General features: G+C 36.9%; 1 protein-coding gene across 2 annotated transcripts in view; it reads left to right on the plus strand.

Annotated features, from left to right (window-relative positions):
* Positions 1-23,018, plus strand: part of MALRD1 (MAM and LDL receptor class A domain containing 1) — a 406,987-nt gene that overhangs the window by 31,964 nt on the left and 352,005 nt on the right. For both annotated transcript variants that reach the window (XM_031444727.2, XM_064479367.1), the window contains exons 8-11: positions 2,392-2,489; positions 10,172-10,345; positions 18,866-18,986; positions 20,867-20,965. In XM_031444727.2, coding sequence (XP_031300587.2) covers positions 2,392-2,489; positions 10,172-10,345; positions 18,866-18,986; positions 20,867-20,965 — 492 coding nt within the window. The remainder of the gene's footprint in view (positions 1-2,391; positions 2,490-10,171; positions 10,346-18,865; positions 18,987-20,866; positions 20,966-23,018) is intronic.

Below are 23,018 nucleotides of genomic sequence, written 5' to 3' on the forward strand. Positions count from 1 at the left end.
AAAATAGTTTTGTTGTTTGCCATTGAACATGCTATTTATTTTGAGGTTGGTCATTAATCTTTATTGTTTCCCTTTAACATTTTATTAAGGTTTGTTATTTGGAGTGACTGGCTTTTTTGGCACACTTTTTAATATTTGTTGATATGAATGTATGATTTTATCCTTTAATTTGTTGATCTGATTGACTATGTTGATAGTTCTGATAAATTAAACCAAATCTCTGTTCTTGGAAAGCTAGGATTGGTCAGGACATATTATTGTTTTGATAAGTATTTCAAATGGAATTGAAACCTATTAATTAGAATTTTGTATCTATGATCATGAATGACATTGTTGTATAGTTTTTTTTTTTTAAATTCTCCTATTTTCATCACTTTTTAAGTTGAAGTATAATTGATTTACAATGTGTTAGTTTCTGGTGTACAGTATAGTGATTGTTATGTATACATATATACTTTTTTGTATTCTTTTTTACTATAGGTTATTATAAGCTATTGAATATAGTTCCCTGTGCTATACAGTAGCACCTTGTTGTTTATCTATTTTATATATAATAGTTTGTATCTGCTAATCCTAAACTCCTATTTATCCCTCCCCTACCACCTTTTCCCTTTGGTAACCATAAGTTTGTTTTCTGTATCTGTGAGTCTGTTTCTATTTTGTAAGTCATTTGTCATATTTTAGATTCCAGATGTTAATGATATCATATGGCGTTTGTCTTTCTCTTTCTGACTTTGTCACCTAGTATGATAAGCTCTAGTTCCATCTATATTGCTTCAAATAGTATTTTTATTCTTTTTTATGAGTGAGTAGTATTCCATTGTGTGTACATATATACCTCATCTTCTTTATCCAGTCATCTGTTGAGGGACATTTAGGTTGCTTCCATGTCTCGGCTATTATAAATCATGCTGTTACTGTTTTCATCATTTTTAACATTAGAGCTCTCTGGCATCATAAATAAGTCAGGGAGCTCTCCATATTTTCCTAAAACCTGAAATATTTTCAAGTAATGTTGCAAATATTTTTTTTTTTTTAATTAAGTAAAACCCAGCTGTGGGGACATACATTCTGGTAGTTTTTTTTTTCCTATCACTTTTCCAGTTACTTTTGTGGCATAACCAATTTACTCAAACCCTTTGTTGCTTGTAGATGTTGGAGTTTTGGTTTTTACCTGTTCTATACTTCATTAACTGCTTGTTTGAAAGTGTCCATATGGTTCTAAATGACTGAGGGTGTAAGATCTTTGAATATTTAATTTTTAGAATTTTAATTACTCTTTTAAAAATATTCAGTTAAGTTTTATTTAAACCTGAGAATTTTTTAGCTGGAATAATTTTAAAAAATCATCTTTTCTTACTCTACTCTTTATAGGTGAAATAGAGAATTTAATGAGCTTAAGTATACTGTTTTTATTACTCTTAGCTTGGAATTTGGGAGCAGTAGTCTATCCTTCCCAACTGGCTTTGAGACTTAAAGCCCGTATAAACTGGACTCTCTTTTTCCTACTCCGAGACTGCACTGCTGACTTGCAGCCTTGGTTGTTTGGTTAAACATGTGGTAGTATCTGTAAAGTGATCCGTTTTAATTCTGAAATCCTTTTCTTTCTGTGCAGTCAGCATTGTACTGTGTCTAAGAAAATCACCTTCTGAATGTGGTGTTTTTCATCAAAATAGTTGGCTTTCCAAGTTGCCCATCATTCCATAATTATCAAAGGGCAGGATCAGACCTTGACATTGTTCAGTGTAGCCTTCCTTTTAAATTTCCCATACTCAATGAATTTACCCCGACAGCTGCTCAGAATGTGTGATCTTTCAAGCTGCGAAGAGACGTTATCCCCCTAGTATGTTTGCCATGAGCACATCCACTGAAATAAAATCTAAAAAGTTATTTTGTTAACACTCAGATTAGATCTTTAATTAAGCTTTCATCCCCACTAGCACAGACAACAATGTCAAACATGTAAGCCTCAGGAGAAACCAAACTCACTCTATAGGCTCCCATCCTTCAGTACATCATGAAAAAACTTAAAAATAAAGGTCTCCTGTGAATTTTAGAAGGGCATGTTGAGTGTCTAATGGTAAGCTTAGAAGCTTTATTTAATTTGATTTCAAACTGTGGCATGAATTAAGCCAATAAACATGTTTGTTGAGAGGATTTAGATCAAGAGCTTGTTTTTCATCAGTTGGATTTTATTTTAGATATTTGATGTTATCCATATGAAAGCACTTCTTGGTTATCTACAGAGCTTAATGGTAGAGAAGTAAAAATGTAATTTTCTTCATCTGATTGACAGTTGAATGTATGCAAAGATGAGCTGTTAGAGCAAAGATTTGCTAAATGTAAAGCAGTAGAATTTGTATCCATTTGACTTTACTTTTGTTTCTGCAGGATCATTTATTTATTTGGAGGCACATCAGTCACCTGCAGTGGCCAAGCTCGGAAGTCCTGTTCTTAGAAAATCACTCACTGCTTCTGCCCCATGTCAGGTACCCAGTTATTGGAATTTCCATTGGTCATTCTGTGGTTGTAAAGTGTTAGAATTGGGTTACTCCAGCTAGTAAATGCCTGCTCTGTTTTATTACTATTTTCATGGTGATTGGAGAGATTCTTATGAGCTATTTCAACATGAAATATCATGTCATTCCAAAAGACATTTGCAGCCTGTCAGTTACACCCTTCCTTTCGGGGGTGTATTCAATAATATTCCTCTCCTTTTGTATTCTTTCCACATCATTCTTTCAGTAATTTAAAGCTGTGCATACATGTTGCCCAAACGGCTTTGTTATTTGGGCCAACCATGTTAACTGGGGAAAATCAGTTAAGTAAGTTCTGTGGAAAGAAAGATGAAAGGATGAGTAGAAGAGAAATATGTGCAAGAAATAATCATGTTTCTGAACTTTTAGTTTTTCAATTAGTCCTTCCAGTGCCAGGTAAACACAGACCAAGGGATAAAACCATCCATCTCAACAGCACAACAGAAGGCAGAAGGACTTTGGAGTCAGACGGACCTGGTTGCAATCTCAGGTCCGCGGCATGTTCTGTGCTCGCTTTGAGACTCAGTGTCTCCCCTGGAGGCATAAGGCTTAGCATACCTTCCCCACAAGGTTTTGCGAATTCAGGCGTGATTAAATGAAGCACCTAGCGAAGTATTTGACCCCTAGTAGGTGTTCACGAGAGATAATCCCCTCACTTTCCATAATGTGAATGCTTCCCTTAGGTGTTTCTGTCCAGCTCGCCTCGTTTTCAGTCCTTTGGGGAGTTCTAACCTGTCCCTAAGCTCTATGGCTTTCAGCTTAATTATTTTTTCTTTATTTATTAGAATTTAATGAAGGGATCAATAGTGCCTCACACTAAATTCATCGCCTGGAAATGCAGGGTTAACGGCAGTTCACACAGGCATTCCTGGTGATTAATTAGATTGTCCAGAGTGGTAAATGTAATTACACTTTCAGCCTGATGTAAGTCTGAATGGGAGTACCCAGAACTCTTCTTGGTTGTCCTCTTTTTTTTCCCCCTTGGTCTTTGCTGCCCATTTCTCTGTGGGAATTCAGATTAAAACAACTGCCTGGAGTCCACTAGCACCTCACCCGAATGGGCTCTGTACTCTCCCACTTTTGGTTGATTTTAATTAAATCCTATGTGATAGATAGAGATTTTTTTTTTTTTTGAGATCTCTTGAAGCATTTACTTCCTCTTTTAAAGTACTTTACAGGCTTATTTAGCTTTAATTCAAGGTCAAATATCAAAGTAATGCAGTCACTGTTGTTAAATGCATTAAAGACATGGGATACAAAGAAATAGAATGTGTTAATTATGCCTCTTTTACAGAAATCTGAAACCTAACATTAAGAGCTTATTAGAAATTCCGAGACTCACAGAGAAATCATACAGTTTTTTTTTTTCTTTTTAAAGATGATCTACATTTCTCATTGTTGCTGGTGGCTAGCCAGTAATTTGTGGTCATTGGGATTGTGTTTCAGTTTATGATTGTTTCCACTTGAGGACATTTTTCTCCATTGTTGCTTATGTTTGGAGCTTACCCATGGCGCCTCTTTAGATAGAGCCTCAGTGAAAACAGTGGGCAGTTTAGATGATGGTTTCTCTCTTGGAACCAAGTCCTCAACTTTCTAAGACCTCGGATACTGACTTAGTGGTTTGCTTTAGATTTTGTAAGTGTTACAGACTGCCAGAAGAGGTATTTGCTCTTCCCTTTTATCTGCATTTGCTTGAAAGTTAGTCATCTTTGGCTTACAGGAAAGGGATATTTGGATTACTTTATAATGCTTTCCAGTTTAGGATGTATTATTTGCTAGAAGTTATTTATAGTCTGAGAAACACATAGCTAACATTCTCTCCCATGGGAGTATTTTAAGAATATACAATTACTCTTTGTTTTTTACAAGTCTGTGGTAATGTGTGATTCTTTCTTTCACAAAAGTTACAAAGTAAGCCAAGAAACCAAATTCTTATTTTCTTGTGTAATCAGAAGATGCAGCTGATCTTCCTAACTGGAATATATTGATAATAGTTGTTTTCATACAACAGCAAGTGTTGTTTTTTAGGAAATGATAACGTGGCCCGGTGAGGTAACTGAAGCCAGTACTTTGATAGGCTCAAAGCCTTCATTTTGTGAAAACACATGATTTTTTCCCTCTATATAATCATGTCAGGCTAATACAGTTAAGAATATTTTTCTGAAAGGACTTTAAAGGAATATGAAGCTTTCTTTTGAGTCTTTTTTTTTTTTTTTTTTTTACAGCAGACTTTCAGGGTCCTTTTGCATGCAGAATTGTTCCTGCAGCTACTCATTGTTTAAGATGTGGACTTTAATTCAAAAGCTTCAAAAGTCCCTTTAGTCACTGGTAGAAATTTGGCATTTTTCCTTGGAATAGCCAGGAGATAGGACAAACAGAACATGTGGGAACAGAAGCTACTCTTTCTTTTGCTGTTGAAATACTGCTACTGTTTTTGGTAAATTAGGAAATATAAAATCTGAATGGATTTATGTGGCTATTAATATTTTCTGAGCTCTCATATATGTTAATTGTTTAAAAGACATAATACCTCACTTTTAGGACTTCTCAGTTAAATACAGCAAAACTGATAATGTGAAGTTTCTGCTTTCCATGATAGTTTGTATGTTTTTAATTCCCCAAGTCATTTTGCTATTCTAATATTCTTTAGTTAAACAATTGTACAATTTAAAAAAGTGAATGGAGATATCAGGGAAAAGATAGATGAAACAAAAGATAGATTGGCTCCAAAAATAAAGTTTATGAGGGCCAGCTACACATTGGAATCTTAAGTTTTCCAGCATCCAATGCAGAGAGAGAAGCATGAGTCATCATTTGGTTCAGATTCAAGGAAGTAAAAAGAAAAACGAACAAACAAGAATAATTCTTCTGCGATTTCTCCCGAGTGCACACTTCCCTAAGTGCACACACACCAATGTAAATATTCCTTCTCTGATTGTACACACTTGGACTTTGCCTGCTCTGTGCTGACCACAGCCCTCGAGGCTGAGAATACAGTAGGGACAATCTAAATGCGTGTTTTCCATTAAAAAATACAGAATTTAGTGAGGAGTAATGACAGCGGTTCGGTGTTAAGTGGTACAGAGAGTGGATGTAAAATTACACATATGTAATGTGTAAGTATATAATACATAACGTGTAACAGTGTGTATTGTGTGAGTTATACATAATAACATATAAAATATATCTAATATATAACAATATAAGCTGTAACAGTGAAGCCCACCTATATAACAGCTCTCTCAGTGCATTTTAAAAGGCCATGTCTTGTAGCGTACCTCAAGTAGAGTGAGCTCGTATCAGAGAAAAAAAAGTTAGAAAAAAAATGTAATACGTCTTGGAGCTTGGAATGGTGCAATCATTACCTCTTCCCTTTTTTACTTAGTCCAAGGAGAGTTGGAGAATGGGGTAGGTTCTAGAGGAAGCAGCGGTGTATGGGGGAAAGGTTGAGCAGGTCCTCTCTCCAGTTGTACTGCATCAGAACACATGGAGCTTAATGATTTAGAGGAGAAAAACAGATTATATTTTATTGAAGATTCCAGGCTTCTACTTAAGCTTGTTCATAATAAAAATACTCAGGCAAAAACATGATTATGAGTAGGAGTCATAAGAGTTACTATGGTAATGATGAGGGTGTGTGTTAGTGTGTATGTCTGTGTGTGTGTGTGTACGTGATGAATGATCCCCTCCCCAACATGGACTCATTTCCAGATGAATTTTGAGGCACTACAGATGTCTTAATTTCTTTCTTTTACCTTTGTTTTTTGATTTTTTAAATTATTTTTTTCTATTTTTATTATTCTAGATGGTGAGGATATAGCAAGTGTAGCAAATACCAGCCAGGGGCTGATGTGAGGGAGAGAAGGCAGGGGTGGCTGAGCATTTAAAGTCCAGCCTAGAAAAGATATGAAAAGTTGACCTAAAAACTCCCTGATAGGGAAGTAATCAGAAAAAAAGACCATGGGAACCCTACTTCAAAATGACACCTGTACCCCAATGTTCATAGCAGCACTGTTTATAGTAGTCAAGACATGAAAACAGCCTAAATGTCTATCAACACATGACTAGATAAAGAAGATGTGGTATATTTATACAATGGAATACTATTCAGCCCTGAAAACAGACAATGTAACGCCATTTACAGGAACATGGATGTCCCTGGAGAATGTCATTGTAAGTGAAGTCAGCCAGAAAGAGAAAGAAAACTAGCATATGAGATTGCTCATATGTGGAATCTAAAAACAAAGAACATAAATACAAAACAGAAACAGACTCACAGACATAGAATACAAACTTGTGGTTGCCAAGGGGGCGGTGGGTGGGAAGGCACAGACTGGGATTTCAAAATGTAGAATAGATAAACAAGATTATACTGTATAGCACAGGGAAATATATGCAAGATCTTGTGGTAGCTCACAGCGAAAAAAATGTGACAATGAATATATGTATGTTCATGTATAACTGAAAAATTGTGCTCTACACTGGAATTTGACACAACATTGTAAAATGACTATAGCTCCATAAAAAAACGTTAAAAAGAAAAAAAAAGACCATGCAAAAGTGGAGGAAAAAAGCAGAAAATTTGCAGAGTAGAGTTCTGATTGGAGACAAACCAAAATCAAATGAAACAGGGAACAGAGAAATAAGGAAGGTGTCATTTTGAACTTCTTCACAGTGTCCTGTTATGTCCTTCGCAGAATTTGGTCTTGGAGACTGACTCACTAGCAGGTACTAATTGCTGCTAATTACATTCCTTTGTAGAGCTGGCCATTTGTCTGGGAACAGCACAGGACTGTGGAAACTAGAGGGCAAGATTAGTTATCCACCTACTCTCAGTGACTGGTAGTATCAGGGACCTGAAAAGTTGTCCTTTCTTTTTATAGTAAAATGAATGATTTAAGATGAAAAAATATACAAACAATATAAAACCAGAGAATACAGTTAAAAACAATAAAAGAATCTGAGATTCACTTCTCTCTTTCTCCAGTTTGCTGTTAAAGGAACTTCTTTGTTGGAAGCTTCTTTAACCACATGAAATTCTCTTGAACAAAATGATTTCAGGGTCACCCTGTGCATACAACCAGAGTTGTATATATGCAATGCAGTGAAAACATAAAGAGAGATAAAAGCAAGCCTTTAATATTAACATTTTATTTAACCACTTTTTAATGAATCAGGCATGAATCAAGACAGTAATTTCTTTTATAATGATAAGTAGTAAATAGATTTTAAATGCTGGGTGTAATTTTTAACATAAACACTTTGCAGCTTGGTTTAATAGAATTTTCCGTGATGGAAATTTTCCTTTGCTGTGTCCAGTGTGGAAGCCACTATCACATGTAGCGATCACATGTAGTGATCAAGCACTTGAAATGGGCTGTGTTTATAACTGAGAAAGTGAAATGTTCATTTTGTTTAATTTAATTAATAAGGATATAGATAGCCACACTATTTTCATACTTTTGTCATGATGCACATTATCCTTCACTGTTCCTTTTCACTCTCTCCCGTAAAACTCTGAGGTCCCTAAGGACACCTGATTCCTTATACATTTTATGACACGGAGCAGCTTTCCCCTCTCTCTCTGAAGGTGTATAGACATGTACTTAAGCACTGATGCTGAGAGTCCCACTCATCCCTTCCTTCTTCAATGCCTGTTAACTGAATACCTAGTAAATAGAATTTACCATAATAGGTTCTGTGAGGAATTCAAGACATGCATCGTGATCTTGAGTTCATGGCTTAGGCTTCCAGTACTGGTTTGTGTCACAGTGAGAGCCTCGGATGCTGGCTATCTGAGCGCCTATCTAAAACCACAGCTGTATTAATAACTGTTGTTCAGTGGGCTCACCCTTACCTCACCGATACTCACTTTGAAAAGACTACAGAAGGTTTCTTGGTCTTTACTAAAGACTTCTTAAGTCTCTACATACCAAATCTGCTAAGAAAAAAAAAAAGTAAATTATATATAAGTCCTAAGCTCTTATCCTATTGCATATGGGTCCCCTTGATATTTACTCTTAATACACTATTAAAATAACTTTGCACTGGTAGGGTACTGAGTGCCAGTTTGACAGCTTGAAATTCTGGGCGGGCATGCACATCTCTTGTACAAGTGGATTTAAAGCTCTGTTTTGCATATTTACCAGCTTGGAACGTAATGAAACTACAGCAGGGATCTAAAATTTAATTGTAGTTGCAGAACATATATCCTCCCTTTCCAAAGAATTTAATTAAACCCTTCCATTTGACTTTAGGTTTCTCGCTCACCTGTCAAGGTCTGAGTTTAGGGGAGCGTGGTAGTAAAATCTAAAATGAAATGGACGACCAGAAAGAATATTTCAATCAGGTGGTGGCAGTTAGGTAAACATTGCAAAAAACGTGCACTGCATTGGAACAGAGAATGATGTTTTGAACAGTTTTTCTCAAGAGCATTTAAAAAAATTATCAACTTTCATCTCCATTGAAGTTGGTACCAACAGTGAAATAAATGGGCAGCCTGTATATGTAATAACAGTGGTCCATGTACAAAATAAACACGTAACGATGAAGGAGAAAAACCAAGAATTTAAAATGTAGTGAAACTGAAAAAGAGTCACTTTGAATCCAAAGAGAATGATTTCATTTCTGAGGGGCCTCATTTCTGAATGAATTATACTGTGTGTGTGTGTGTGTGTGTGTGTGTGTGTGTTTGAAACATGCAGTATTAGGACTCTCTATGGCAAAATCAAAAGAAAAAAATTGTTGTGTGTCTAAACTTGCTTTTGTAGGGATTTTGTTGACATATTTTGTGGAGTAGACCATCCAACCACTGAGGGAATTAATTTTCACCTCGCACAGTGCCCAGTTCTTAGTAAACGCTCAGTAAATATTGGTTGAATAAAGGATAGTGCTGAATGCCACATTATAGCTAGTGGTATTGGCACCTAAGATACTCCTTTCTCTTTGTTTCTCTGTGGCTGAGTTAACCTGTCCAGCCTTTAGATTATGTCCTCATTGATGGTGAGTAGGAAGCAGAATGATCAAGGCTCCCTAACCTCCAAATGAATGTTTTCTGACTTGGATTAAACTGTCAATGAGCATTACCATATGCTCTTCCAAGTTCTCTGATGATGTCACAACAGAGAAGGAATTAATTCATTGCAGTTTTATTTTACCTGAGAAGATAATCTTTTTTTTTTTTTTTTGAGAAAACTTTTCCTTGCCTTGAGATCTTGGGGAGAATGAATAGTAATACATGGTGTTGTAATTTTTGAATCAGATGCAGAATGTGTATCTTTCCAGATTCATAAGGAGCCACAGAGAGGTCTTGGGAAATTTCCATGATGGAGTGGACTGATGTGTGTCCTCAGGCTTGTCTTGGCAGGATGCTCATGTCCCATTTCTTCAGGCATCTCTGTGGCATGTGTTAAAAATACCAGTTAATATAGGTATTTCTTTCCTTACTTTTCTTAAGGAGGGAATACACAGGCTGGCAGAAACTTAGCATTTTCTAGGCCTGCATGTTTGGGAGAGAAGTGAATGAAGGCAAAGATACTTGAAACCAAAGTAGTTGGGGGTATTTTTAATTACAGAAGAGCTACTGGAGACTGGGAAATGGAATATTTATATCATTCAAACACATTTCCCCCCAGGTGCGGTTTTGGTACTATTTGTCTCAGCATTCACATCTCTCGGTTTTCACGAGAACGTCGCTGGATGAGGACTTGCAGAAGCAAGGTGATCTAATCGGAATCTCCGAATCTCAGTGGAGACGAGCAAAAATCGATCTCTTTGCGAAGGCTGGAGAGTCTACACTGCCTTTTCAGGTGAGCACATGAGAAATTAATACAACTCAGGAGAAGATGCTAATCTTTCCAGACAGTGGTATAACACATAACATCTCATAAATTTATCTGATATCAATAAAGCAAGTGTATTCAGAATCAGGGATGGGTAGAAAGGTTATTCTGACTTGCGGAAGCAAAGCAAAAGTGGAGATAAGACCTGAATAGGATGGCGGAGGGAAGAGTAATTTAGGAGAAAATACTTGTTTTCTTAAGGTGAGGATGGTGGATTACATGAGGTAGTGGAAGAAATCTGAGCTGCACTCTTATTTTAATCCTATTGCCTCATTTTCTGCTGCCCTTCATGTTGAGGATTTTATCACACTTTTATGCCATTTTCTTGGTTAATAATTAAAGAAGGCAACTGTAGCTTGTCCAATGGATGTCCCAGCTTCCACCCTCCTGGACATGAGTCCCTTCTCGATGTTGGAAAAGATGTCGCTTAGAAACTAGATTGGGTGGTGGAATGAACGTGGTCGAAAACTCACTGTCTTTAGAGTAGCTAGTCTGAGTTCTGATCTCTGCTCAACCCATAGGTTGCTAAGTGATTGCATAAATTGTATCTTTGAGCTTCAAATTTCCCAGTCTGTGAAAACCACAGTGATAAGAGAAACCATACTTGAGGGGAATCTGAGTGATAAAGAGAATGTAGCTAAATTGGTAGCTCTGAAGACGGGCTCTGGAGCCTGGCAGGAAAGTTGCTTTATCCTTCGGTGCTTCCAATTCTTCCTCTGTAAATGGGGACATGGAGGTAAGGTCATTGTTGGGGTGTTAGGAGCCTCTGAAAAATAACGCTTCTCATCTGGTCCTCATTTCCGAACCAACTGAGATAAATACAATGGATGGAGAGCAAAATATTTTGGAGAAGATGCCTTTAGAATCTGCAGGCATGTATTAAAAAAAAAGTTTTTTTAATAGAAGTATAGTCAGTTACAATGTGTCAGTTTCTGGTGTACAGCATAATGTCCCAGTCATGTATATATATATATATATACACATAGATTTGTTTTCATACTCCTTTTCATGAAAGGTTATTATAAGATAGTGAATGTAGTTCCCTGTGCTATACAGAAGAAATTTGTTTTTAATCTATTTTTATATACAGTGGTTAACATTTGCAAATCTCAAACTCCCAAATTTATCCCTTCCTACCCTCTTTCCCCTGGTAACCATAAGATTGTTTACTTTGTCTGCAAGTCTGTTTCTGTTTTGTAGATGAGTTCATTTGTGTCCTCTTTTTTTTTCTTCTTTTATTTATTTTAAGATTCCACATATTAGTTATATTGTATGGTATTATTCTTTCTCTTTCTGGCTTACTTCACTTAGAATGACAATCTTCACGTCCATCCATGTTATTACAAATGGCATTATTTCATTCTTTTTTATGGCTGAGTAGTATTCCATTGTATAAATATACCACCACTTTTTTATCCAGTCATCTGTTGATGGACATTTAGGTTGCTTCCATGTCTTGGCTGTTGTAAATAGTGTGCAGGCAGGTATTTGAACCACCACCCACCCCCCCCCCCCGCCCCAGAGAACAGCTGACTCTGCTAGAGAATACAGGACTCACACTTCGGGGAAACCTTTCACTGTGAGTGACTGTGGTCCATCAGTGTACGTTTCTCAGGTGTAACTGGGGTCCCACTCTGGTGGGGGGTGTTGATAATGGAGGTGGTGGCTGTGTGAAGGCAGGAGGTATAAGGGAAACCTCTGCACCTTCCCCTCAGTCGTGCACTGAACCTAACACTGCTCTCAAAGTCTTAATAAAAAACCAGAAAACCCCAGAATGTCCTTTGTTAGAACTGACTATGAGAAATAGGCGTTGAAACTCGTGCTGTTCCTTTCTTGGGCCCATTAACCTGTCACTATGATTGAAGAATTTCAGCACAGTGTATTTTTCTTTCTCTTCCATGTTTCTTCTTTGGGGATCTTGGTCTTGCTTTGTTTTGCAGGGCAGACCGAGACTGCTCTCATTCGCTGGGGGTGTATTAACTGGTTTGTACACTGACCGGTGGTTTGGTGGGATTTCATAATTTGGCGGCCTCGACTTGGTGATGTTTTCTTGAACAGCTCGGCTCTGCTGCTCTGCTCTCTCCCTTCACCCACCTTTGCGGTTGATTAGCTCCACATGTTGGCTTTTCTCTTTCATACTGGGGGCTCCCAGTTGGCACCAGTCAGCCTGTGCTTCATTGTTCTGACCTTAAAGGGGATCGAATGGTCCTGGGTTCTAGCTAAGCCTCAGCCATGTTTGATTCACCCCTGAGATGGTAAGGAGTTTACTCTGCACCTGTGTTCCGTCATCCGTAATCCTAACACTTGGCTGAAGTACATGCTCATTTTAGAAACCACAGTTGACTACAAAGAAAAATAAAAACTCTTCTCCCAGGTTTTGCCATCCAGAAAGCTGCTGCAGGTCCACAGCCTCTAACCAGCAATTTGGAAAACAATGAGCTTCTGAAAAACAAGTTTAGAGGCAAAATTTAAACTGACCAGAACCAGGGGTAGGCAGTTCCTTTAGTGATGGTGAGCCGATTACAGAGTGCGGCCCCCAGTCTCTCGGAGGGGAGCATGTAAGACACACGATACATTTTAGATGAACGTTTTCATCTCTGAACTTTTCAAGTTTCAAAACCCAGCTGGACCTAACGACTTTGGATAAGGACTTGCGGACCTGTGTCAACATTCTGGTGGGAATCAGTGTAGGTTTTATGCACGGATACACACACACAAGATCTATAAATACACACAGATGCACACAGTATTATTTAATATATTGGTATAACATATATTATTAACTATTTCAAACACTAGAAGATACAGAGAGAGGCAAACACCCATGTCCTCACAACTCAGAATTAACTAATATGAACATTTTGTTTGCTTCTGTGGTTTATGTTTATCTCTAATGATACAGATTTTGTCCTCTACAGGAAACAAAAATGCTAATATTATATTTCTTTAAGTGTCTTTTCAAAACTATGGAAACATGCAGATTCTAGCTCGGTGCAAATCTACTTCATTCTTTTATCAACAAAACAGAAAAGATATTACAACTACCAACCGTCAGTCTAGCTCTTAAATATTCAAATACTTAACATTTATCTTCTTGGAAACAGGCTCCTTTGACACTTTACATTTAGGGGACTGAATCATTTAAGGGTGACCTTAGTCATTGCCTGGCCATCAGTTCAGTGTGACTAAACTCTGATCCTATTTATATGACATCGCCCAGTCCAGTCCAAACACTGGAAAGGAGAGAGGCTTTGGACTGTGTGACCACTGTGATTTCTGTGTTCTCTTGTAGCCATGAAAGTCACGCTCAGTGTGGTCCTTCTGGTGTCTCTTGTACACAGGACCACAGAATGCAAATTGCTCTGAGTTCCTTAGGAAATAAGCATCTCTGGTTAGATAGGGCTCTCGTTCTTCCTTGTGGAAAAGGACGAGGCTTCCTGTTTATTCTGTAAGGACAGCAAATTGATGACATTTCAATACTCTCTCCATTTCCTGTGCAGTTTTTATTAGAAGCCTGTAAGTCGAATAGTTAATAGTAATTTTTTGTTCTGTCTTAAGTTGGTCTGCTCATTTTATATGTTCAGGTTTTACCTGTTTATTCATGGAATTTACAATTTCTTTTTTTTTTGTTTCCAACTGCTCTTAGTTTTAATATCTGGACGTGGTACTTTTCCGAATACTGTCCATTGATTTCTAGTTGATCCGCTGTCTTTGAGTTTGCTACTGGAACATAATTGCATCATATTTTAGATTTCATCTTAAAATGACCCTCTTGCAAAATTCCCCACAGTGACTGATACCACGTTCACTTTTTATCAGAGTCAATGATGCAAATCAATAACCATTTCCTGACATTATTTGAAGATTCAGTGAAGGGTGCGATTTATAACATGAAGTAAAAGCGGGTCTGGTCTCAGTAAAGTTGCTCGGTCCTCGGTCTTCTTAATCGGGGGCTTCGTTAAATCTTGTTTGGCCAGGTAGCTCTGTCTGCAGCATCTGCTAAAGACCACTTATCTCTTTATTTCATTATTGTGATACAGGGCAGCATCATCTATCATGGCTCAGGTTACACATTTTTCTCAATAGGTATGTGACCTTCAGCCAATAGCTTCAACTCTCTAAGCTTCTGTTTCCTTTGCTTTAAAAGGTGGATGAAAGTAGCACCATGTCCACAGGGTTAAGACAAGTAAGCCTGCCTGGTGCGTAGTTAGTGCTGCGTGAAAGTCTGCTGTCAATTTTAGTATTAATACCACCATCATTCTTCAAAAATCACTCTCATCCAATTTTTACTTCTTATATTCCTATTGTCTCCATTTCCTCTTAGATCCATATTTATTCATTCTTCCCATTTTATAAAGCAAGATATCAAAGAACCAAAATTTTAGCCGAGTATTTCTTTGGAAAAGCTTCTCTCGGTTTTGCAGGTGTGAAAAGTAGTCACTTGATTGTAAACAATATTCACAAGTTGCTGTGGTTCCTGAAAGCAAAAACGAGAAGTGATTTTGCTCCCTCAGGAAGTAATATAATGTGCTAATTCAACATCATTGAATAAAACAAAAATCAGCAAGATCCTGAAAAGTACTTTTAGAAGGGAAGGGTATCTGTGTATAATTCGAAATTGGAATTCTCAGAATACCTTGAGAATCTTATAAAATGAGGTCTCCACTCTTCCTTTATCTGTGGTTTAAAACATCCCTTCTAAGTAACCTCTCGCTCACTTACTGATTATCAATTGATACCGTAGCTCCCAGAGGAAGTGCCGTGGGTGGCAAATCAAAAGATCAGCTTGGTGAAAACAAGCAGTGCAGAACAGGAGGAATTAAGATGATTTTGGAATCATCAGGTGATACTGTTTACACATGTAAGATACATTCTTTTTTAATTCCCATAACATTTTTCTCTGTTTAAACTTGGAGGATTTTAATTCATGGTCGAATTATAATTGTTTATTAAATAGCCCTGGGTTTAATTATACAGAAGTAAGCAAGCAAAGGTGTAGATGACCTAATGCCATCTTTATTTTGCTTCGGAAGTTGTTTTGTACTTAACATTTTAGTGTGAGTATCTGAAAGAGCCTGTAGGTTTTCTTTGGACAAAATGATGTATCCATATTTTAAAGACCTATCCCATAGTTCAGCCATCCCACAGCCCACCCACTCCATTCACAGAACAGGAGCAAGTACCTCTCTAGGGGTATAGAAGTGCCCCACACATTCTGTCTCTTCTCCAGCTTTTCTTTGAGCAGTGCGGTCCTTCAAATATGGCTGCCACGAAATGCCTGTCTAATGAGTCTGAAGAATTAAACATCTGTATTTTAGTTAACTGCAATGTAGGATGTATTATAATAATGAATAAAAGGAAAAATCTTTCCCAATTAAAGCTGTCCAAATACATTACAATAACCTAATGATGCTAAGTGTAATTTATTTCTCAATGACAATGCTTGTAAATATTTCATCAGCATCTTTCTTTAAAACCTGTTACTATTTTCTGCCCCTTGTATGAAGGCCAAACTTCTTGGCCAAGACTCTGCAGAAACTAGCTCTAATCAGAGTTTAAAAAATTGTAAATATTGTATGCATCTCATAATAAAATACCAAAAATTTCCGATAAAGCAATAGTCCTTGACCTTCCATCATAGTCTTTATCCATTGGACGACAGTAAACATTAGTTTATTTTCACTTCTAGACTTTTTTCTATTTAATTATTATGTATGTGTGTACCTCCTGTATCTAGAAATCTAAATCACTGTGTGTTTTTAGCCTAAGTAGTATCATGCTATAAATTTTTTCCTGTAATTCAATTTTTTACTCTGAAACTCATGTTGAAGTTTTTTCCATGTTAGTACATAGAGATAGATTTTTTTTTTAACTGGCTTAGTAGTCCGTGGCCTATGTCACCATTTATTTATTAATTCACATCTAAGTCGTTCTGATTCATTTGCTATGGAAACCGGCGTTGAAGTGAGCATCCTGCCCAGGCCTGCGTGTGTGTGTTCCTGTGAGTGTCTCTCTAGGGTGAACCCTGAGGTGTGGGCTCAATTTTTGTGGGCTGTGCTGTTTATCTTTTGAATAAATGCCATCAAATTGCTCTCCAGTTGGGTTGCATCTGTTCATGCAATCAGTCCTGTCCATCTGTTATTCAGTTCATTTATTCTCTTAACAAATATTTAGGCAATAATTCATTTAGGCAAAAAAAAAAAAAAAATCCTGTACTCCTAATACAGGGGAGGAAGCAGTTTTCCTTGGCCGTGTTAGGGTCCCTGGCTGGGTCTCAAAATTAAACCGACAAAGCAGATTAACAGGAGAAAAGTGTATAAAGTTATTTTATGTTAGTTTTACCTGACGTGGGAGCCTTCGTAAGGAAATGAAGACCTGAGGAAGTAGTTAAAGCTGGGTGTTTTTATACTGGATTTGAAAAAGACTGGACAGTTGTAGAAAGCTAAGATACCACATGTGGTAAACCAGGGGAAACTTAGCAAGGTCTGTTTGTTCACGTTCTCCCCTGTGTCCTTTTGTCTCCGGCAAGGAGGATATCCTGGCCTAGGGAGGCCACCTCTCACGCGAGGGTGTGATGATCTGCTTTGGAGGAATGTCAGAAAGTACATCCCTCCTCACATGCCATTTCTCAAGTTCATTCACTATGCACAGAGGTGCCATATTTGGGGGTAGCATGTCCTGCACGCCATCATCCTACAACCCCCTTTTTTCTCACTTTCACACCTCCTTGCTTTTGCCTGTTACGTTACCAGTTTCTCAAAGTAACAGTCTTAGGCAGCAGTTAAATCTGAAGTTTACTGTTACCTCTTTACTAAATGTTTTTATCAAATTCTGTCTTAAATTTTTGGCAGGAATAATGGAAGTGCTTTTCTTTGATTCTCACAGCATCTTATACAAATCTCTTATATAGCTCTTACGGTGTAGTTTAGTTGTTAATGTATCATGTCAAGTAAACTGTGAGATCTTTAAGATCCGAGATCCTTATAGCCCTGGTAACATGGATATCTTACTAGCTGTGTCCTGGACTGGTCCTGCTACGTGTCCTTAAGACCCTGGACATAATTTCTTCCTTCTCTCCCTCCCCCTTCTCTCTCTTTCCTTTTCCTTCCTTCCTTCCTTCCTAATAACAACATAATAATGTGAGTGATTAACAAGGGAAAACAAATTATATCAGTCATTATTCACAGTGTTAGAATAAATTAAACATAAATAGATGCCTCCAAGTACTTTAGCATATGAATGCTATTAACCACTGTATGTGGTTATTTACCTCACTGAGTAGATTTCTGCATATGTATATATAATATGTATAATAAGTATTTAAATATTCTGATATGGCAATGAATCATTGCCTCCGGCAGACCCATTATAAATGAATTCATATCTCAATTAAATTGAGTTGTAAACCACGCAGTTGATTACCCCAAAGAGCTCATTTTAAATGCATATGACTCTTAATGGCTCCAGTGGGAAGACGGCCCTTCAGCAGTGATGAATGTTACAACTTCTAATTGGAACGAGGTTACCTAAGATGTTAAGGTTGCGTAAGATGCTGTCAAAGCAGTTATGACTTTATAAATTCCTAATTTGAATGTTCTGGTCAAAACAATTTTCTAAAATAAGATTGGAAGATTGGGACACATGCAAATGGACTTCTCTAACACAAAGGAATATGATTGTAAGACATTTACTTTTGTTAAAAAATGATTAAAGAAGACAATTGAGATGATATAAATGAGGTTTATTCAATGCATCATGCAGCAAGCAGCCCCTGTTTGGAGAACTTCAAAATGGGGTGGAAGGCAGGAGGCTTTGTAGGATAAAGAATAAAGAATGAGGAAGAGAAAAACAGAAAATACCGAATCGGCTGGGGCCACATAGCCAGTCTTGTTTGGTGTGAGAAGGAACAAGGAAATAAATACAGAGCCTAGGGTTGGCTTGAAGTTTGGGGGTTGACTGACTGAATATACTGCATTTCTGGTCAAGGGAGCATTTATTTATTATTATTATTATTATTATCTTTTATTGAAGTACCATCAGTTACAATGTGTCAATTTCTGGGGCACAGCACAGTGTCCCAGTCAGGCACATACGTACATAGATACGTTTTCATATTCTTTTTCATTAAAGATTATTATGAGATATTGAATATAGTTCCCTGTGCTATACAGAAGTTTATTTTTTTTTATCTATTTTTATTATGTATAATGGTTAACATTTGCAAATCTTAAACACCCAAATTTATCCCTCCCCACCCCCTTTCCCTGGTAACCATAAGGTTGTTTACTGTGTCTGTGGGTCTGTCTGTTTTGTAGATGAGTTCATTTGTATCCTTTCAAGGGAGCATTTAAAGGGACATGCAAGTTATCCAAGTTTTTGTTTACTGACGTAGAGCCCAGGACAGAAGTGGCTTTATCTTTGGCCTAGAACGTTATTTCAACACTTCTGTAGTATATTTTTTAATAACTTACCTTTCTGTAATTATAGTTGATCTTAGAAGCTACTGTTTTATCACCAAATGCTACCGTTGCTCTTGACGACATCAGTTTATCCCTGGAATGTGAAATTTCATACAAGCGCCTTCCAAGTAGCAGCGTCCAGAGCAAAGGTAAGTTTTTTTTCTTGTGGTTGTGGCAATATTGAACAGTGAAATAATCAGTTCTTGATATCCAAATATAAACTATATTTCAATTTTTCAATAAGGTCGTTCACTAACTACACTAATACCTCATACCAGGGTGTGGATTGTGTCACTTGTCCTTGAAAACTAAAACATGTTTTGTTTTGTTTTGTTTTTCAAAAAGGTAAAAAAATATGATATATCACAGTCCAGGTGTTAAGACTGTCTTTCAATAACTTTCTACATGTGTGGCTAGAACTGTCATATACAGATTTTTTAAATTACAAAAATTATGAAAGAAGTTAAAAATGTTTTGCATGTTTTAAAAATACCTCTTTAGAAATTCAGTTCTACTTCAATTTTGTTTGGCACTTCAAGCAAATAGATAACTAAAGTCATGTTTCAGGATCACCCAGGAGTTCAAAAAAATTGTGCTTGGAAAAGTGACTTAAGGCCAATGAAGAATTTCACATTTGATCCTAAAATTCTGTGTTTAAATTTGAAACAGCCTTTTCAAGAAACAGATGTAGTTGGACTAATTGTTTCGCTAAATATTTTGTAGAGAATTTCAATTAAGAGATGGGTATATTGTCTTAAAAGTGGATCCCAAATAGTTAAATGGGCATTTTTCAAAATCTAACCACTGGGTTCTGAGAGGATGCTGAAACGGTATACATTGTGTCTGCAGTTACTTTGTTAGCTTACACTAATTGATGTTTCTCTCTGACACCCCCACAATCAGGTCTCAATTAACAAATAGGAATAAATATTAAAAAATGTCACTTGAAACCTGTCACACTTCATTTTTCTTAATTTCTTTATGTGAAAAACAATTAGTTGTGGAAATCAGGCATGTCATACCTCCTGAAGTTACATTTCCTTAAACAAATTTAGTGAGAGGAGAAGTTACATTCTTAACAGGAGCTAAATCAAGGGTGTGATATAGGAGAAACAATTCTGAATTGAGACCTGAGCTAAAGAATTTTTAATTAAAGGCCCTTTTTAAAAGATTTTTCATTGGTGAGGCTGTCTGTTCTATGTGCTGACTGTATATTGTGTTAACATGCATTTATAGGATTCAGAACGTGTGTCCTGAATTTATAATAAACCTTTCTAAGCTCTGTGTGTGGTTTTGATAGACATTAAAGAATGCAAAGCTGCAGATTTAACCATTAATGAGTTTCGGAGGGTTAACCAGAATTACCTTATTTCTGTTATTTAATTAAACATTTTCCTTCTCCTAATCAAATACTGGATCACCAGAATTGGAATAGCAGGAAGGCATTAAAGTTGACATTGAAGAGAATGTTTCTAGAAGCTGAAGTGTGGTTAAAAGTTTTAAGTTATCACTAAAATTAACCTCAGCAGAAGTCTCTGTGAATACTTGATCTCACAGAGAATTCTTTTCACAAATTAACTCAAAACTCATTTATGTGTGCTTCTCTCCAAACAGTAGCTTAGTTGATTAGAACATAATTCTCATTAGGCCAAAATTATATGCATTATTCCTGAAAGGCCAATGGTTTTACACAATGAAGAAAAAAAAAACTTTCCTACTGATTTTGCAAGTCTATCTAACAGGCAGCTATAGGATCTCCTTCATGGAATTTAGTATTACTACTGGGCAGGAGTTTAGGGATGGAGGGGGAAGAGGAGTTTAAAAATGTGCCACATCTTATAACTGTGAATTATGTTGTTTGTGGGGCAGAATGCCCAGATTTACTGAGACTCTGTGCTTGAATTAAAACTTTAAAGTTCCTCATCTTCAGCATATTAAAAAACTAGTGTTCATGAAATGATTAGGCATTCCATTTATTTGTTGGAGAAGAAGATGTTATAAAACGTGTCTCCATCTCTTAATTTTGAAGCTGGATTTGTGACCCATGAGGACGCAGGCTGTATGTCATCTAGCAAGGTCTGTGATTTTACACCTGACTGCCCCGATGGAGCAGATGAAGCCAGCTGTGGTGAGTGGCAGTCCTGACTCACTCCGCTAAGATCTGTGTGTATGTGTGTGCTCTCTGCTTGCAGTGTGTACTACTTAAGTTGTCTGATGAAGAATGTTTCTTTTTTTGGTTGTTCCAATTTTTATTGAATTTTAATTTTTATTGCGGTATAATTGACATATATCATTGTATTGATTTCAGACATATAACATACTGATCTGATATTTATCTATAATGCAAAATAATCACAGTAAGTCTAGTTAACACCCATCACCATACATAGTTAATACAAATTTTTTTCCCTTGTGATGAGAACTTCTAAGATTTGCTCTTATCAACTTTCAAATACGCAATATTGCATTATTAACTATAATTGCCATGCTCTACATTATATCTTCATGACTTATTTTATAACTGGAACTTTGTGCCTTTTGACCCCCTTTGCTCATTTTGCCTACTCCCATCCCCCAATTCCCTGCCCTTGGCAATCACCAATCTGTTTCCTGAACTAGGACCTTGGTTTTTGTTGTTGTTGTTTGTTTTTTAGATTTCACATATAAGTGAAATCTTACGGTATTTATCTTCACTGTCAGACTTACTTCACTTAGTATAATGCCCTTAGGATCCATCCATGTTACCCAAAACGGCCAAAGATTCCCTTCTTTTTTATGGCTGAATATTATTCCATTGTGTATATGTACCACGTTTTCTTTATTCATCCATCAGTGGAAACGTGGGTTTTTCCCATATCTTGGTTACTGTAAATAATGCTGCAGTGAACATGGGAGTGCATGTATCCTTTCAAATTATTAGTGGTTTTGTTGTCTTCAGATAAATTTCCATCTTTTGTGTTCCATGGACTCAGTTCTGGTGTAGGGAGGGGTGCTCCCAACACCAAGCCATGCTCAGGATACCAGCTGGGTGTCCTGCAGTTCAACCCAGTTCTGGCACTGTCTACCCAGAGATTCTGCCAGCTTCCACAGGTTAACGGTTCAGTCCTATGACACTGCCTTGTCCCCCCTTATCTGCTGTACTTCGGACGACAGTCACAAGCCCAGGTTGTTACTGTGCATCTGACTGACTGACTGACAACAAATCAGAAAAGTTCATGCCAGAGCGATTGTGTATCTGCGTTCCTGTTGACATTTATGAAAAATCTTTGGTAAATAATCTGTGTACTTTCATTTAAGAGAATGTTTAAAATTATGCAGATAGCTCTCAAGCCCAATTTGGCATCAGTAAGGCAAGTCCTAATAGGGTTTGGGGGTCTGCGTGGGAGGCAGAGAGGAGAGTCAGGGCCAGGAGTGCTCAGACATTCACAGTGCTCTGGGAAGTCCACTTCCCCCACACAGGTTATTGAAATCAGTATGCCACTGGCAACATTTTTAAGGACATCTCTTTAGTTTTCTTAGACTAAAAGTGTTGTTTCCAATTACTTCTTTAGGATAGATTCTTAAAAAGTAGAAGTTTTGGTTTAAGTGGTTATTTAATGACACTTGGTGCATTTTGCCAATTTTGGGGGATCAAATTATGTTAATAAACAGCTAAGTCAGCAACTTAGAAGGGTTCCAGTTTCGTTGTGCTAGGAGTTCGTTTTGAAATTTGCTTTAACTTCTCTCATGGTCATGAAGATACTATTCAGAAGTTCCCATTTTTGTGAACAAATACTTAGTTTTTCTTGAAGACTAAAATAAGTGATAATACTTTACATAGAACTTGGCTGTAGTTCTCAAAAATAACTTATATATTATGAAGTGAAGATTTCAAGTGTCAGATAGTATCAGCGATATGCTTTGTCATGTCTGCACTGGGTAAACAGGGTATATATATATATGTCTGTATATGTATAAATTATTCTAATCTATAACACATAATTAAATGAGAAAGGCACATTCTTTTTCAACAACTCTGTGTTATAAAGATATTTAAATATTCCCAAACATTTTCTGAGCACTGTAATTTATTTCTGCCTAAAAACTGGTTCGTTGGAAGTGCATATGCTTTTTTTCCCTAAAAATAGACCTCCACAATTTCTCATTTTCTGCTTTACTCTCTGCTCATGGGGAAGACCACA

Source organism: Camelus dromedarius, chromosome 26 (assembly GCF_036321535.1).
Source record: "Camelus dromedarius isolate mCamDro1 chromosome 26, mCamDro1.pat, whole genome shotgun sequence".
Taxonomy (NCBI): Eukaryota; Metazoa; Chordata; class Mammalia; order Artiodactyla; family Camelidae; genus Camelus; species Camelus dromedarius.